The 17,654-nt window shown below is 58.2% G+C and overlaps 1 protein-coding gene across 2 annotated transcripts in view; it reads right to left on the reverse strand.

Annotated features, from left to right (window-relative positions):
- Positions 1–234: 234 nt before the first annotated feature.
- Positions 235–17,654, reverse strand: part of FYCO1 (FYVE and coiled-coil domain autophagy adaptor 1) — a 74,468-nt gene continuing 57,048 nt past the window's right edge. For both annotated transcript variants that reach the window (XM_047832766.1, XM_047832774.1), the window contains 4 exons: positions 14,473–14,568; positions 11,514–11,724; positions 5,468–5,577; positions 235–3,529 (listed from right to left, as the gene is read on the reverse strand). In XM_047832766.1, coding sequence (XP_047688722.1) covers positions 3,454–3,529; positions 5,468–5,577; positions 11,514–11,724; positions 14,473–14,568 — 493 coding nt within the window. In that variant the 3' untranslated portion in view covers positions 235–3,453. The remainder of the gene's footprint in view (positions 3,530–5,467; positions 5,578–11,513; positions 11,725–14,472; positions 14,569–17,654) is intronic.

Raw genomic sequence — 17,654 nt, forward strand, 5'->3', positions numbered from 1 at the left:
CCTTGACTCCAGCAGGCCTGAACGCCGACCTCACGGTAGGCGGGGGTGGGAGTACCCAGATGCCAGGCCACACGACAAACCCGTCGGAGCATCTGGTGGCTCGAGCCCTTCTAAAAAGCCGGGTACAAGCCGATGCTCTATGTCCCAGCAGGGTGACTCCACACCCCCGTTCCGGTCTGGGTAACTTCATCACTCGCCTCAGGTCCCGGTGCAAAGAAAGACGACGCTACTCCCTGTGTCATAGTGTTTGCTTTATTTAAATCCTGAGGTTAAAAAGAAAACCGTTCCAAACAGTGCCGCAGATGCTATAAAGAAGTATGTTTGGGGTACAAAAGTTTCTCACTCCCACCCCCCCCCCCCCGCCGCCGTGCAGGTGGGGTGTTGGCAATTTGATGTGCTTCTGGGTAGTTCTTTGGCAGGTAAGAACGCAACGGGTCCCCAGACCCACTATCCCGTAAGGCCTCGAGAATGGAGGGTTAGTCAATTAAAGTGCAATTCTGATTCGGAAGCTGCCCAGCCAAGGCCTGGGCATCGCTGTGCAGCCCCCAGAGGCAGGGGCATCTCTGGATAACACTCATCCTAAGGTTCTAAGGAAGCCTGTGTATCAGCGATGTCTCCCGAAATTTAAAGATAGACCCTAGGCGAGGGGATAACTGGAAGCTTTTAGGAAAACCATTCCCTTTCTTCTTCAGGTGCAGCGTGTGGCTTCTTCCCTTTCTACTTTTCAAGCCTGGTGGGGTGTTTCAGTTCCAGATTCCTTCTTGGGAATTTCTTTGCCTGCTCGTGATCCAGGTGACCGGGAGTCCAGCGGGATCCAGCCACAAGGGCTCTGCAGAGGCCACGCTTTATCCCGACACCCTTCCTTGCTATCGGTGGGCGTGCCTTAGAGGCTGTGTCCTTGGGGAAGGTTGGTGGGGAAGTGGCTTCTGAGCCAGAGGTGGACCAGGCAGCCGGCAGGAGTACTACAGGGTGAGTGACTGTTATTCAGAGAGCCGGCCATCCGGGGGCTTCTGGGTTCTTGTTTTGTTTTGTTTTGCATAGTGATCTGGGGTCCCAAGGAGGTCTCCTCCTGATGATTTCTAGTGTCATTCAGTCTCCTGGCTGGGGCTACCACCTTCAGTGGTTGTTCTGCATTGTCATCTGCGGTTTTGGAAAACTCCCCCCACCCCCAAACCTCAGAAAAGTCGAGAACCTGTTTAAAATGAGAATAAAGCTATTCGTACAAGCCACACTGAAACAGGCCAATGTGTTCTCTCTAGTTGCGTAACGCACAGCAAACTCGAGCTCACGCTGCAAAGTAACGAGGGAGAAGAGTCTGTCCGGCACAAACAATAAATAGGAATATGGAGCCAGGACGTGACCGCCGGGGGATCGGGCGACCCTCCGAACAACTGCGGTCAGGGTCAGCGTTCCGGAGCGGGGGCACTGCACGCCACCAGGGGCCCCTGTGCTCCTGGAGCAGCGGCTCTGGGCTGGCTTCGCAGGAGCCGGGCGCGCTAAGCGTGTTGTTGGGCCCCTGCCGGGCTGACTGACAGAGGTTCACGAGGGGGCTTGGGTGGAATGTTCCAGGCCTTTCTCAGGAAACACAGGAGCTACTAGCTGCACAGGATGGTGGGGGCACCATCAGCTGGCCAGTCGGCATGGCATCCTGGGAAAGCGCTCAGAACAAGACTCCGGACCGCTCTGGCTTCTCTTTTGTGGGTTTTGTTATTACGAGCAGCCACTCTGGAACCATCCTCAGGCCGTGTGGCACACCGGGGAGGGCAAGCGTGGGGTTCGGGAGAGTCTCTGGGAGCCCGGCCGCATCTTGCCTTGGCGCTGAGCACGGTCAAGGCCTGGGCCACTGGGAGATGCTAGAGACCCCGGTGGCTTTCTGCCGTGGGCGGCCGCTCCAAGGAAAGAGCACGAGAGGCTCGGCTTTTCTCTGGGTTGATGTCTCCGGAAGGTTCTGTTCACCAACCCCCTTGCCCTGCCCAACCTGACTGCAAGCAGCCACGTCCCCAGTTAAGCGACAGCTCCGAGTCTATCATGGAGGTTACTTCCCCCCCCCCCCGCCCCACGAGTCCTCTCTGCTGGCTGGTAGCTGACGGGTCTGTGCTGGACGTGGCCTGGGGTCCCTGACCTGTCCGAAGGGGGCCGCTCAGATGCCCCGCTCACCTGTGGAAGTGTCTGAGCCCCGACTTCGGGCTCTGGCCTCTGTGAACCAGGCACAAAGAGGCCATCGAAGGTGAGCTCTGTACGGCGGGAGGAGGGCCGCAGACAGCGGGAAGGCTATGTCCTTCCAGGAAAAGGACACAGGATTCCTCGGCCCCGAGGGGAGATGGCTCCTGGGGGTCAAGTGTAGGCTGAGCCACGGGAAGTGGGCAAACGGGGTGCTGGGGAGCAGGCGGGTGGCAAGTGGGGGCCGGGGAGTGAAGTCAAAGCAGATTCGTGAGTGATGCCTGTTACGCTTGGGTTACCAAAGACTTTTGTTAAGAAGGCCCCGGGATTTGAAAGTGGTTCTTACCCTGATGATGATCGTTACTAAACACGTCTGAAGGTGGGGCAGAAGCTCTTATTTATACAAAGAGCCCATCAGCTGAACAGTGCGTCCTAAGGGCCAAGGCGCGATGCTGCCTGTCGGTCAGGCTGTCAGGGTTAGTCGGCTTTGGGGCTTCAGCCGCCCGTGCAGAGACAGCGCCGCAGTGCGCGTCCTCAGGGGGGTGGCTGAGGGGCCTGCCTGAGTGAAGGGCTTTGTGCGAGGACAGGACTTTGCAGACAGAAGAGCAAGGAAGAAAGTGGAGCCCGAGGCCCCTCCAAAACTGTTGAGTTTGAAGCAGCCCCAAATTTACTGGGGCAGGAAGGGACAGAGGCATGACGGGAAGAGGCTGGAGGGAGTCGCCGGAGGGGCCCCCCAGGCGCCCTGACTCTCAGGATGGCCCCGTGGCCTCCTTTTCCTGGGAGGACCAAGGGCCTCACGGCCTGAGGACTCAACAGGGTCTGGCCGGGACATCCCGGCTCATGGTCGCCCAGGACGCCTGGCCCCTGCTGGGCAGAGTGGGGCCTTTCTCTCCCCGGGCACAAGTTGGGATCATGGCCTCTGGCCTGTGCAACTCTCCACGGGGACGGCCTGGAGCCAGCTGTGGCTCCGGGAGAGGCCGATGGTCTCCTGAGGGTTTAAACCTTTGGCAGAGTGAGTGTCCCTTTGGGTGTGAGGATAGTCGGGTCCCTAATCTCGGGAAACGGTGCTTGAGCCCTTAAAAGCCATGGAGGCTGAGAGTGACGGTGCGAAGTTCTGAGTACAAGGTGCTCCAGACAGAGCAGCTCTGAGGGGTGGCCCGTCAGCTTTGGAGCCGCTGCCTTTTTTTTTTTTTTTTTTTTTTTTTTTTTTTTTTTAGTGCTTTATGTGACAGGTGAGCAAGAGTAGTGTTTCCTGTGGATAAAGTGAAACTACTAGAATCCAGGTGCTTGAGGCTACGGGAAATCACTTCCATCGTAGATCACAGGCCTGTCAACCGTCAAGTGATAAAACACTTTCTTGGAGACAAACCTGAGGAAACAGAAGTGGAAAAGGAGGGTGTCACTCAGACACAGAAGCCCGAGGGCAGCGGCTGCCGCTGGGGCCTCCGCGGGGGGCTGCGGTGACCTGGCTGGGTGGGGAGGGGCCCCGCGGGGAGGCCTGGGCCCCTCACCCCGTTTGTCCGGCAGAGTTCTCCCCGGGCAAAGGGTCCGGGGGGGTCCTGGGACGTCAGCACCGACTGCCCTGGGGCGTGGGTGCAGAAAAGCCGCAGGGTTGCTGCTCTGCAGCCGTTGGGGGTGGCGGGGGGCTGCACGGGGAGGGGGTGGGTGGAGAGAGCAGACACTGAGAAGAGGTCTCTGGGGGAGCATGGGTTTCAGCCCCCCCGGCCACCTGAGCGTGTTCTGCCGTCCACGGTTCAGAGCTCTCTGCAAGGCCATAAGGCCAGGGTTTGTCACAGCAGCACGGCCACCTCTAGCGGTAACTAGGAGCCTGCCTGGGGCACAGGACTGCGTTCCGCCCTCAGTGCGCCTCTCCTCCGCCGCGCCCACAACCCGCAGGGAATCCTCATGAGGTGGCATCTGTGCTCACGGCCAGCGCACAGGAGACGGGGCTCAGCTAAGGCCCACAGAGGGAAGGGCGGGGCCCGCGCCTGGCGGACCCGCACCCACTCGCCTGACCGCTGCCCCATCCCGCTGCCCTGCGGGGGGCTGGGGCTCACGGTCACTTGGAGCTCCGGAGGCCGTTCTCTGGAAATGCTGGGCCTGTGCCCCTGAGTCCTGCTAATTCAAGGTGCGTGTGTGTTCATGGGGCAGGGGAGGGGCAGGAGAGGGGAAGGAGGGGGGCAAGGGGGGGAAGTTCATGCTCTTAGCCTCTCGTGTGTGGACGCCCTTGGCCACAAGCCCTGGAGTTCAGGGCCTGAAGGTGGTGAGGGGTGGTACGGCTCTCTTCTAGAATATGCTACCTAGTCATTCTGCTAAAAGCCAAGTGGGCTGGGAAGGGTGCCCCGTGGGGGGATGTGGCCACTAGCTCAGGGCCCCACTCACAGAGGATGTGGCTGGTGCCGGTCAGGCAGGTCTCCTAAAAAAGGTGGCCCCGACAAGGGCTTATGCCGAAGCCAGAAGACACAAAAGGGATGGGTGCCAGCAACCTTAACCACCCCCGTCTCCTGTCTCCGGGATGTGGGGCCCTGGCGCATGGCACACGCCCAACCAATGTGCTCTTCTCCTCCACTTCCTTCCTCGGCTGCCCCTCCAGCTCGTGTCCCTACATTCCCAACGTCCTGCGCTCCAGCCCTTCACTGCTGACCCATATCTGGTGCTTTGATGTAGTGCTTCCCAGAGAAGGCACACGCTGCTCCCGCTGCCATGCTGAGAAGGCCCAGGGGCTCCTCCTCAAAGCTCTAGTCCTGCCATTCATTTCCCTCTTGCTTGTCCATCCGTCCGTCCGTCCATCCATCCATCCATCCAACCATCCACTGTTTCTACTGAGCCCCTTCTCTGGGCTGGGCAGCGGGAGCTTGGACACTCGCGAGAAGCAGGGGGGCATACGGTTGAGTCCAGAGCCTGGAGGCAGGCCCTCTGGACCTGGAGGCAGGCCCACCGCCAGCTGTGTGACCTTGAGTGTCACTCTGTTACGCATCTGGTTCTCAGTCCCCTAGCAGCACCGTGAGGAGAACGGTGGTCGCTCCGACATGGGGGTGTTGTCGGGAGTAAGTGAGTCAATAAGGGTGGAGGGCCGAGAACCACCTGACATGAGCTAAGACTCTGTAAGTACTAGCCCGTGTTTTATACAATCTATAACAGACCCTAAACCACCACCGTATAGGGGTCTAAGGTAAAAAACAAAACAAAACAAACTATTAATAATAAGTTACCAATAATTAAATAGTCTCTTTTAAATGTCCACCTCTGTTCTTGGGACCAGGAGGCAGGTGAGTTGTTCTGGATGTTAACGAGCGAGCATCCCTACCTGGAAAAGGTGTTGTCGAAGATGAGCATGTAGATGCCTGGTGTGCGGACCTTGAGCTGGCCTTGGATGTTCTCCTTGTGGGAGCTGCATCGGGTTGTGGGGATGAGGACCTGGGAGGAAGAGCAGATCAGAAAAAGTGTCAGGGAAGCCGAGAGGGCCTAAAGGTCTTCTGGGCAGAGCCTTTATTTTGGGAAGGGAACTAGGCCCAGGGAGGCTAGGCGCCCTGTCTGAGGTCGCAGCGGAGCAAGGCTGGGGCTGTGGTCAGCCCCAGGAGCGGGGAGGGGTCTTCCACATGCCCTGCATTTGTTGATAACCTGTGTTAGGGAAGAGGCTGTGAGCATGAGTTTCACGCGGCATCGTGAACTAGTCAGCGCCCCAAAGGAGTGGCCCCAGCCTCTCTGACCATGGCCAGTGCCAGAGTGTTCCACATGTGGAGGACCACTCATTTTATGGATTCAGGAAGCTGGGACTTATTCGAGGTGAAGTCCATAAGTCTGGCTGGCTCCGATTGGACCGAGGGCTGACCTGGGGTCAGGTGAGCCCCACAATTGCCCCAGGTCTCCACTTGGAGAGAAGGGAGCAACAGCCAGATGGGACAAATGGAAAACAGAGAGGACGATGACAGACTCAAACCTTACCTGATCAATAAGCCCACTAAATGTAAATAGTCTAAACATCCCAATTAAAAGGCAAAGATTAGCAGGTTGACCCAACCCCATCATGCCTATAAGAAAAGACGATTTAAAGGTAAAGATACAAATAGGTTGAAAATCAAGGGCTGTAAAAAGATGTATTGTGGTAGCATGAGTCAAAAGAAGGGTGAATTGACTGCCTTAACATCAGACGAAACACATTTTATATCAAGGGATGTGGCCAGGGATAATTTCCTAATGATAAAGATGTTAGTGCATCAAGAGGACGGGCCAGTCCTGACACCGATGCCCCTAATGACTGAGCTTCAAAACCCACGAAGCAGGGGCGCCTAGGTGGCTTAGTCGGTTAAGCGTCCGACTTCAGCTCAGGTCACGATCTCACGGTCCGTGAGTTCGAGCCCTGCGTTGGGCTCTGGGCTGATGGCTCAGAGCCTGGAGCCTGCTTCCAGTTCTGTGTCTCCCTCTCTCTCTGCCCCTCCCCTGTTCATGCTCTGTCTCTCTCTGTCTCAAAAATAAATAAATGTTGGGGCGCCTGGGTGGCGCAGTCGGTTAAGCGTCCGACTTCAGCCAGGTCACGATCTCGCGGTCCTTGAGTTCGAGCCCCGCGTCAGGCTCTGGGCTGATGGCTCAGAGCCTGGAGCCTGTTTCCGATTCTGTGTCTCCCTCTCTCTCTGCCCCTCCCCAATTCGTGCTCTGTCTCTCTCTGTCCCCCCAAAAAATAAATAAATAAACATTGAAAAAAAAAATTAAAAAAAAAAAAATAAATAAATGTTAAAAAAAAAAAAAAAACCCACGAAGCAAAAAGTGGTAGAATTGCAAGGCGAAATAGGTGAATTCACAGTTATGGTTGTATATTTCAATCATGGATGGAATAAAAGACAGGAGCTCAGTAGGGAAATGAAGACTCAAAGAACAGCATCAGCTAACTCAATCCAACCGCCGCTTATGGGACACTCCACCTGACCATGGCAGAACAAACCGTCTTTTTCGAGTGCGCTTGGGATAATACACAGTAGGCCATCTTCTAGGCCATTAAAAAAAAAAAAAAAAAAAAAAAGCAACACTCATACTTAAAAGGATTCAAGTTATACAAAGTTGGTTTTCTGCCTGCAATGGACTTAAATTAGAAGTGAATAGATCTCTGGGGCACCTGTGTGGCTCCGTCGGTTAAGCGGCCGACTTCAGCTCAGGTCATGATTTCGCAGTTCATGAGTTCGAGCCCCGCGTCGGGCTCCGTGCTGACAGCTCGGAGTCTGGACCCTGCTTCGGATTCTGTGTCTCCCTCTCTCTGCCCCGCCCCTGCTCATGCTCTATCTCTCTGTCTCCCAAAACTAAATGTTAAAAAAGAAATTAAAAAAAAAAAGTGAATAGATCTCTAGAAAATACCAAAATGTTGGGGCGCCTGGGTGGCTCAGTCGGTTAAACCCCCGACTTCAGCTCAGGTCATGATCTCACGGCTCGTGCGTTCAAGCCCCGCATCGGGCTTTGTGCTGACAGCTTGGAGCCTGGAGCCTGTTTCAGATTCTGTGTCTCCACCTGTCTCTGCCCCTTCCCTGCTCATGCTCTCTCTCTGTCTCTCTTTCTCTCAGAAATAAACATTAAACAATTAAAAAAAAAAAAAAGAAAATACCAAAATATTTATAAACTAATTATCACACTTTTAAGTAACCTGTGGGCCGAAGAGAAATTAAAAAATCAAGTGGGAGATCCCAAAAGCATGGGAGAGAATTGTGCACGGCACGTTCCAGATGCCACAGTACCTTTGCTCTGGCTGGGAACTGCTGGTGGAGAGGCAGTAGGTAGAGCCCAAGACAGGCCTGGGTGGGATCAAGATGAATGAGGACCTACTGTGTGTAGGCTCTGGGGCAGCCACTCCTGCACATGGTCTTCTCAGGTTCCATTAACGGTCTCTCGCATTCTTATTTCCATCGGGCACTGAGAATTCTGAGAGGTTGAGAGGTTGGGTCTGCTTCTGTGGCCCGTAACCTACCAATTCTGAGCCTGGACATTCCAGCAAGCACAGGCAGGAAGGAGCCGCTGGACAGGAAGGCTTGCTATTGACACAGGGGCCACTGGGCGCCCCACACCTCAACCTCAGCATTTGCGGCCTTGATTGCAAAGCAACCACCGAGAGCTCGTTGGGCATTAGAAGTTTCTGTTCTGTAGACTTTTCACGCGTCTTGATTCCTGTTTTCCCACCGGGGGCAAAATCTATGAGATTTTCTCTGGCCAAGGCTCATGCAGCTGTAGTGATAGGAAGATGATGGGGGGGCGGGGAGTGGTCTCTGGAATAAACCCGAGGCAGGTCTCCGCTGTGCGAGCTCTGGGGGTGCCTCCCACCAGCGCCAGTGCCTGGGTGGCTGTGCCCTGATTTACACCATGTGTCTGCGAGACAGCACGAGTTGGTTTCATTTATATTTGGACGGGTTCCTGTGGCCTGGGGCTCCCGTGCAAAGTGAGGGTTCTATGCTACATGGAAGAAGTGAGTCACAAGAGGCCACAAGAGGCCACGGTGGTGGTTGCTGGGGGGCGGAGGTTTGGGAGTGACTGGCCATGATGTTTCTTTTGGGGATGATTAGAGTGGCAATGGTTACATAAGCTGTAATACACTGTATTTTAATGGGTCGATTATTTGGTATATGAACTGTATCTCAGTAAAGCTGTCTAAAAAATACAATGTCAAGCATCCTTGCTGCCGGTGCTGGTCCCTCCCCTGAGTCTCTGTGGCCCCAGACAGGCTGTTGAGTTTCTCTGGCCAAACATGGGTCCCCACCCAGAGAGAGGGCAGGGCCTGGGTCCTGTTTCCTGTTCTGTCCCCAGGCTTTAAGACAGCGGTCGGCACACAGGCAGCCTCAAGTCCTTGATTTACTGTTTCTCTGGTCAAGCGTCTTCCCAAATTCACAGGCTTTGATCTCAGTGCTGAGGAACGACCTTGTCCCCGTGGAAACACTCTGGAGAGGAGGGGGCCCGGGGAGGGGGCAGTGTCTGCTGCGGGCTGTCAGAGATGGGCCTGGCCTTGTGCTGTGTGGCTCCCTCCACCAGGGCACGTCTCCTGGTGTGGCCCAAGGCCTCCTCCCCTGATCGCTGCGCCCCAGGTGCCCGCCCGTCCCCACCATGACACTCTACCTGGAATCACGGTTGTCTGTTCACTAGGGTCTCTCTCCTGAAGGGCAGATCTCACGTTGTCCCTTCTCTCTCTCTAGCTCTGATAGGCGTGACAGAGCCCGGGGTTCAGCAGAAACTCAGGAAGTGGCTGTGAGCAGACCCCGAGTCCCTCATGTCTGCACCTCCATAATCACACTTCTGGGTGCTGCAATTTGCTCTGGACCCCGGGGTTTCCTGTAAGGCCCAGGTTGGTCAGGGGATCCTAGGGGGAGTCCCTTAGACGGCCGCTGAGGACATGCACCTGGAAACAGGTTCCCAGGCTGATGTCTGTTCAGGGGACCTCGGGGAGAAATAACAGCAGCCCCACGGCAGGCTGGGGATGCTGGGCTCCTGAAGGCAGACAGCGCCCGAAAGCCCTTCTGGCTTGCCCCGTGTACGGGCTCCTTCTGCCCCCTGGCGTCCACTCTGAGAAACACACGGGTAGTCCTGACCCCTGGAGGTCACCTGGACGCCAGAGATGAGGAAGCTTCCTCTGGGTCCCCAAGCCCGCAAGAACCACACAGATCTCCCAGGGCCGTGAGGGTTTGGCGGGTGAGCGACTGAACAAGGGGAGAGGCCCACAGCTCGGCCATGCGTGGACAGGTGGAACAGCAAAGGCCTGGACACCCGATTGAGTCCCTTCCTCTGTCCCTGCCACAAACAGCCACCGGTGTCTGATGCAGGACGACGTGGTGCTGGTCCCTGGTAGGTCTTGGGGCTGTGGGGGCGAACGGCCCGGCTACCGGAGGCAAGTTCCTGCTGAGCGTGGCGCTGGCCCTGGCAAGCCACTCTGCCTCTTAGTGACCTCATCTGCCAACGTGAGCCCTGCACGCCAGCTGCAGGGCGGAGTCCGTGCCCGCTCCCGAACTGCAAGCCCCAGGACCGCCTGGGGGCAGCCTCGGAACCCCAGGGAGTAAGGGCTCCGAGCTCGAGCTCGGAACGAGGCACGGCCAGGGGCCCCCCGAAGGCAAAGGGGGGGCAGAGCGTGAATGAGAGGCTCCACAGAACGAGGCCAACTCAAGGAGGCTGGAATTAAGTCGTAGGAGTGAATTTGGAGAGGGCGGGAATGACAGAGTCGTCTCTGCCACGAGCCGGTACCAACAGGGCAGGGGACACGACAGCGAGCCACACAGGCACGGGGCGCACGGGCGAGCCTGCTCTCCTTCAGCTCGGGCCCGCACCCCGCCTCTCGCCGAGGGCCCCCCACAGCCAGCGCCCCACAGGCGGAGGGTGGGGGGGACTCAGGGATTTTGTCACACAGACGTCACAGGAGGCTCCTTTCAGGCGATTTCGCACTGCTCTCCCCCACCCTTCTTCTCACCATTGCTGGCACCTGGAAGTTTCCGCACGGTATAGCCGCTAAGGGCCGCTCTGAGCTCTAGGCCAGCCTGGCCGTCCTCACCGGTCCTCCCACCCACAGTGTGTCAAACGGGACAGGAATTTCCGCCCAAACCAGCTCCTCTCCCCTCTGCCGAGTCAGTCAGCCACCCACGGAGTCCTGTTCAACCTCCTGTCCCGGGCTCTGGATCCCACCCATCCTTTCTATTCTGGCTCCCAAGCCCCTGGAGCCAGGCTCACCGGACGCACCTGGGGATGCCCGTGTGTCCACACTCTGCTACCCGCTGCCTGGATTCTGACCGAGTGATGTGGCGGTGGCCTCAGGCGTGGGTGTTTCTAACGTGCAGACAACACTGAGACCCGTGGTCCAGGCCATCATCAGAATGCCACGCTGAGAATGTCTTAGGACTTTATGAGCTTGCAGCTGCCACCGAGATTTCAAGCCCCACCCACCACCCAAGGCACACAATGGCCAGGTGTCTCTGGCAAGGTCTCTGGGGCCCAATGCCCCCTAACCTCCTCCACGGTGCCCTCCTCTTGCTCTGCACAGCCGGGCTAAAAAAGGATCCTTAAACCGGGTCACATGTCTGTATTCTTCGCAATTTCACCCACTGACCTGTCCCAAGGTCAGACCGGAGATGTCTGACACAGGAGCAGCCTTCAGACGCCTGAGGACAGTGCTCTGGAGCCTCCAAGGTCTTTTCTTTCCCAAGCCGGCCAAGGACAGGAGCGTTGCCTGCCCCGTGGGACGCAGCCCGGAGGGCCCGCCCACCTGCTTTCTCTCCACGTCCCTCTCACGGCCGAGGCCCAAACACTCCAGGGGAGGCCTGCCCAGCAGAAGGCTGGACGGCCACGGCCCCGCACCGGGGAAGGTCTGCCCAAGCACCCCGCTGGCGGAGGGCCGGCCTTACCTTACACTGGTCCAGCGGTGTGTCCTCGGCCTCCTGGAAGACCACGCTGAAGGAGATGCTCTTGGGGTCGGAGGAGAAGACCCAGCTGATGGTGAGGCCCGCCTCAGCCACGGTGATGGGGATGACGCTGTAGGTACTGGACCTCACGAACAGCTCCCTGTTGCTCTCCCCGAAGTTGGCGATCTCTTCCACCGTCAGCGGTAACTTTATCCTAAAACCCAAGGGCGGGGAGGGCCCTGATCAAATGGGCAAAGTGCCCGAGTCCCCTGGCCAGCTCGTCTGCGGCTCAGAGGTGGCCGGAAGCCCTGGAGGCTCTGGGGAGGACAAGGCCTTGACCAACACGCTTAACTGTGCGAGAAACCTGGATGCGCAGTGTGCGTCGAGGCACTGGGGACGCGTGTAAAGCACGCAGGTGACAGTCCCTGCGAGCCTGTCGGAGAGGAGAACGGCCTGAGGCGATCCGCGCACCGCGAACGGGAAGCGGGTGCGGAGGCCTCGGCTTTCTGCAGCTTTCCCGGAGCAGCCCTGCTGCCCGGCACAGGTCCCCTCTCCAACTCCCTGCCGCCCTTCATGTCATTAGCACCAGCAGGAAGCACGCACGTCCTTAGAAACTTCCCGCCCTCTGGAAATCTGGGGCCTGCTGTAAGACCTCAAGGGGGCACCCTGATTTTCTTAAACGCAGCCGTCCCAGATTCTTTATACGGCAGGGGCGGTGGGGCAGGGTGATGGCCTCGGGGACGCAGGCTTCTCGGGGACCGTGTCCCCGGTCCTAACGCTCGCCAGCTGGACAACAGCCGCTTCCGTAAGTTTAAGGGTTTAGTGACACTGAGCTCCTCTGTTCCCGGGGTCCCGTGCGGGGCCCAGAGTGTGGAGCCAGAGGGACCCGGGTTCCGGTACCTGCTTTGCTTCCCTTCCCTCCTCCTGAGCCTCAGTTTCCTCATCTGCAAACGAGGACAACCAGGCCTGCCCGCTGACGGGTGTGAGGCATACATCAGAGGATGAACTTGGCGGAGGGGGACTGCTCCCTGAGGCTGCCTGTTTTCCAACTCGGTGGCGCCCCCTCCTGGGCCGTGCAAGTCGGGAGCCAGGATGTGAGCAGGAGATGCGAGGACAGGGCCTCCAGTGCTGAGCTGCCACCTCAGGGGCGGTGTGGCCTCGGGCGAGTTGCATCCCCTCGACTGTGAAGCGAGAAGGTGGCGGCCACTACGGGCGGGGCCCTCTGCTCCCAGGCTTCATGTGCTATCACCACGGCCACGTGAGGAAGCAGGGTGCCCCCCCTTGCACATGAGGAAGCCAAGAATCACACAGATGAAGAAACTTGGTCTAGGCCCACACAGGTCTGATAGGAAGCCATTACCTGTCCACTCCACCAAACTGCCTTCCGTGGCGAAAATATGTTACTGTCGCCTTTGAGATGCGGCGGTGGAAACTGAAGCTCAGAGAGGTTAGGTAACTCGCCCAAGACTGCACAGCAAGTAAGTCACGGGGCTGAGAGTTCTATCTGCCTTCAGAGGTGTGGAGACGGATGGAAATACCACCCCCCCCCCAAGCTATGCTAATGAGAAGAGGAATCAAGGATTAAAAAACCCAGAATGTGGGGCACCTGGGTGGCTTAGTCGGTTAAGCGCCTGACTCTTGGCTGAGCCTCAGGTCATGGTCTCGTGGTTCCGTGAGTTCGAGCCCATGACAGGCACTGTGCTGACCGCGTGGGGCCTGCTTGGGATCCTGTCTCCCTTTCTCTCTGCCCTTCCTCCACTTGCACTGTCTCTCTCAAAAATAAATAAACACCCTACTTTGTTTCTGTTCCACGGCCAGCGCCACCCTGTGACACACTATGTAATTTACTTGTGTATTCCTGTTTAATGTCTGTCAACCCCTGCTGGAATATAAGCTCAACAGGGGGGCTCTGTTTTGCTCAGTGATGTACTCCAAGGACCTAGAACATACCCGGCACCTAGTAGGTGCTGAATAAATACGTGTGAGTGAGTCCATGAGTACGGGACTCAATGCAGCGACTTATGCAGCCGTTGGACGCGACACAGAAGAATAGGATACATGAAAATACTCACGCAGTGTGGGGTTTTACAAGACTATAAAATGAGATGTAGAATATCCGTTTGTGTCGAAAAATGAGGTACCTATGTATTTAAAAAAACCGGAAGGCTATCCCCCGAAGTGGTTTCCTTGTCTCTATTTTCCTGTTTTTCTACAATGAAAACGTATTGCTCTCGCAGTGAGAAAACAAAAAAGTTATTTTCAAAAAAGAACACAGGGCCATGGGTGTGAGAACGGGATGACGCTAAGGGGACACGGGGGGAACTTCCGACGGGGAGAGAACCGCTCTCCGTCTTCACTGTGGTCACACGGGGCTGAATCACTGTTCCTTTCTGGACCTACGTTCCCTCTTCGGCAGAACCGGGTCACGGAGCCGGGTGGGATCGGAGGTCCCCGAGATCACAGAAGCCACCGGCCGCGCCCGGCATGGAGCCTGGCGGGATGATTGACTATAGTGTATTATTTGTCAAAGTCGGCACTGTCCACATAAAGGGGGAAGTTTACTGTCCATAAATTGTACCTTAAGAAAAAAGCACAGACTGGAGCGCCTGGGTGGCTCAGTTGGTTAAGCTTCCGACTTTGGCTCAGGTCGTGATCTCACAGTTCCTGAGTTCAAGCCCCACGTCGGGCTCTGCGCGGACAGCTCGGAGCCTGGAGCCTGGAGCCTGCTTCGGATTCTGTGTCTCCCTCTCCCTCTGTCCCTCCCCTGCTCACTCTCTCAAAAACAAACATTACAAAAAGTTAAAAACATAAATAAATAAAAGCACAGACTGAAAGCCATCATGGGTGCCGAGTCAGCCTGTGGGGTGCCCCCGGCTCTGGCACTGGAGGCCGGGGCTCCCCCTGTGGTGCTCCTGTCCCCCAGGCCCCCTGGAAAGCCCCTGCTCGGGGCTCAGTCACTCACATCAATTCTCCAGACTTCAGCAAGCAGACCTCAGCATCCTGCCCCAACAGCATGTCTTCGGTGTCCTCAGGGGTTAGCGAGTTTGACACGGCGTCCCTGAAACGTCACACACGAGAACACAGCCATTTTAGCCATCGGCACCTGGGGGTCCCACAGCCTTGGAGTCACGTGGCCAAGCTCAGAATGCCTGGGATCCTTCAGTCACAGAGGCCACGACAGGGGCTGCGGCAGGCTCTCCAGGTAGGGGTGAGGGGCTGGGGCCACGCGGGCAGGATGGGGAGAAGACCACGAGGCCTCAGTGGTTTCCCTGCTGGGGTTCTGGTGGGCATAGGGAGGGGCCGCCCGCAACACAAAGGACCACGGTCCGACCCCGCGCCAGCCAGCGGAGCAGTGGGCAGCACCGTGGGTCCCGCCTGGGGACCCATGACAGCCAAGCCTGCTCTGGCCCATCTCGGGGGTAACAAGGATAGACACCCGGGGAACGGTGCGGGCCAGGAGGGAGCCGAGGGGCACGGCCATGGGCAGAGAGTGGACCTAAGCCACGTCCACATCGCCTCTTTCCCTCACAGCCCACTATCGGCTGCACTGAGAGCCGGCGGTGGGGCGGTGGGTGCCAGCTGCCAATGAAGACACACTGTGCTTTCCGCACAGTGCCCTGTGGGACGCCGGGGCCAGGGGCGGAGGGGCAGAGAATCCCCGCATATTTACACAGTAAGTTCGAGGTTCTAGGAACCCTGCAGCAAAGTCATCTCCTGGATTTAAAGCTAGCGTTCCTGCATTTATTTGATCGTGGGACATTTGATTTTTTTTTTTTAAGTTTTTTATGTGTATTTATTTTGCGAGAGAGTGAGCAAGCGCGGGGGAGGGGCAGAGAGCGAGAAACCCATGCAGGCTCTGCCCTGCCAGCACAGAGCCTGACTCGGGGCTCGAACTAAGGAACTGTGAGATATGACCTGAGCCGAAACCAAGAGTCAGATGTTTAACCGACTGAGCTACCCAGGCGCCCTGATGGTGGGACATTTTAAGCCCTGCCTGAACCCCCTGCTCTGGGAGTGCAGACTGCAGGCCTCCTCCTCACTGACGGGGCCACAGAGGCACAGGCAGCTCCCGAGACGCGGGCCCGAGCCCCACGCCCCGACTCTAGCTCCCTGCTCACCCTGCCAGGCCCCAGTGTCCGCTCAGCCAATGGCCGAGTGGGGCGTCAGACCCAACCAGCTTGAGTGCGCGGTTCTGCTTAGAGAGAACTTAGGTCCAGAAAAGAAGAGCCATTTGCCCCATGGGCAGGTGTCAATAAGGAAGATCTCCCACCTGGCACAGCTTCTTCCCCAAATGTCACAATAACCCCCTTCTCAACTGCCCGGAGAGCTCTCCCCAGAGGTCTCTGGGGTGAGGTCAGTGCGCCCCAAACCGCCCCCCTCCCACCGCCAACAGGTACCCTTGGGTTCTCACCAGCCTGGCCCCGGGGGACACTCACTCGACCTCTGAGGCCCTGAAGGAACTTGAGTGAACTGAGTCCTGCCCCATCCCACCCCACCCCACCCCGCCTACTGCTGAAGTGCCTGGAGAGGTCAGCCCCGGTCCGTGGTGGGGTGGGCACCGCACAGGATACTGACTCGGGCACGGGCCGCGTCCCGCAAACGCTCTCCGTCTGAGGCAGACTCATGCACGCGCGCACACACACACACACACACACACACACACAGCTGGAAGCATCCTGCTGGAAGAAGGGGGGGGTGTCTCAGCATACACAGTGGCACGTGCAAGGTCAGTGGCTGGCAGCAAGCGTCCGGACCACGTGCTCAGACAGCCCTCCGTCCACCACCTTCACACCCACCTGGGCACCAAGTTCGTGGCTCCACCCGGAGCGCAGCCGTGATTTGTGCTGGAAAACCGGTGTGCCCGGCCGACGGCGCAGTCTGGGCGGCACGGCGGGCGGCCCTCAGCCATGCCTGGGGATCCTCGCGCTCAGCTGAGCTCAGGACCTGACCTGATACCGTCCCTGGGACACCAGGAATTCAAGAGAGCATAGCGGCTGAGGCCCAGAGCTTCTGCCTGGAGGCGGCAGGCATCACCTCTGCCTCCAGGGGATTCTCCGCCCGCCGCTGCTGACATTTCACTGCCAGGCGAGTCCCACGGCCAAGCCCACGACCACAACCACGGGGGCGGGACATTCATCCTTCCACAGGGAGAGGCACCGACACGGACAGGTCGGGATGCAAGATGTGCCCGTGGTGAGCGGCTGCAGACGGTCTACCTGAAGGTCCCCCTGAGCAGCCAGGGGCTCTCTGCGTGGGGGCAGAAAGGGGTGGTTTAGAGCAGACGACACCTAGCGGGTCTCCGCGAAGCCTGTCCGGGCTGTCACTCGCCTATGGGGCCACGGCGTCGGCACATGCGGTGGTGCACCTGCACGGACGGCGCGGTGTGCACAGTGTGGGGGATGCAACAGGCAGCTTCCCCGGGGGCAGATACACAGGCAGGTGCAGCCTGCTCCCACCCGCGAGCCCTCCTTCCCACTCCTCCCTGCACCCCGTCTACCACGGCCCTGGTCACCCCGGGCCTTCCTTCTCTTCTCTGGGTCCTCTCTCTCCCTAGGTTGAGGGCCCTTTGGAAGTAGGCCTGGTGCACACGGGGCGGCCGCTGCCGTCTATGGGAACCACACGGTGCGCTCGCCGCCTGCTAAGCGACAGACGTAGGGGTGCAAACTGCTCGCATGGAAGTTCAGAGAGGGCGGAGAAATGCTGACAAAGGGAAGAACCGAGGACAGGTCCCGGAGGGCTGGAGACCGGGTCACGCATGGTGTGGCAGATGCTGGGTTCGCAGGGCGCCCACTGCTGACTTACAAGGCCCCTCTGTCCGGGGGGAGAGCCGGTGCTGCCCAGGGAGAGGCCTCTGGCCTCCCGGGAAGCCTCCGGCACGAGACGGAGCTTCAAGACGTCACGCCCACTTGCCACCGGGCTCAGCAGCCCCTCTGGCATTTAGCTCTGTGGGCTGCCGGAGGGTGAGACGGCTGTCAGGCACTGCCTGTGGGCACCGCGAGTGGGTGGTGGCGGGGCCAGCACAGGGAGCTGCCTAGATAACCAGGCACCCACTAGCACCCAGCTGCCCGGCCGGGGCTGTCCGCACACAGTCCCCGTCGGTCGGCCGCCGTGAGCGGCACAGCCCGTCTTCAGACACCCTGCCCT

This window comes from Prionailurus viverrinus, chromosome A2 (genome assembly GCF_022837055.1).
Source record: "Prionailurus viverrinus isolate Anna chromosome A2, UM_Priviv_1.0, whole genome shotgun sequence".
Classification (NCBI taxonomy): domain Eukaryota; kingdom Metazoa; phylum Chordata; class Mammalia; order Carnivora; family Felidae; genus Prionailurus; species Prionailurus viverrinus.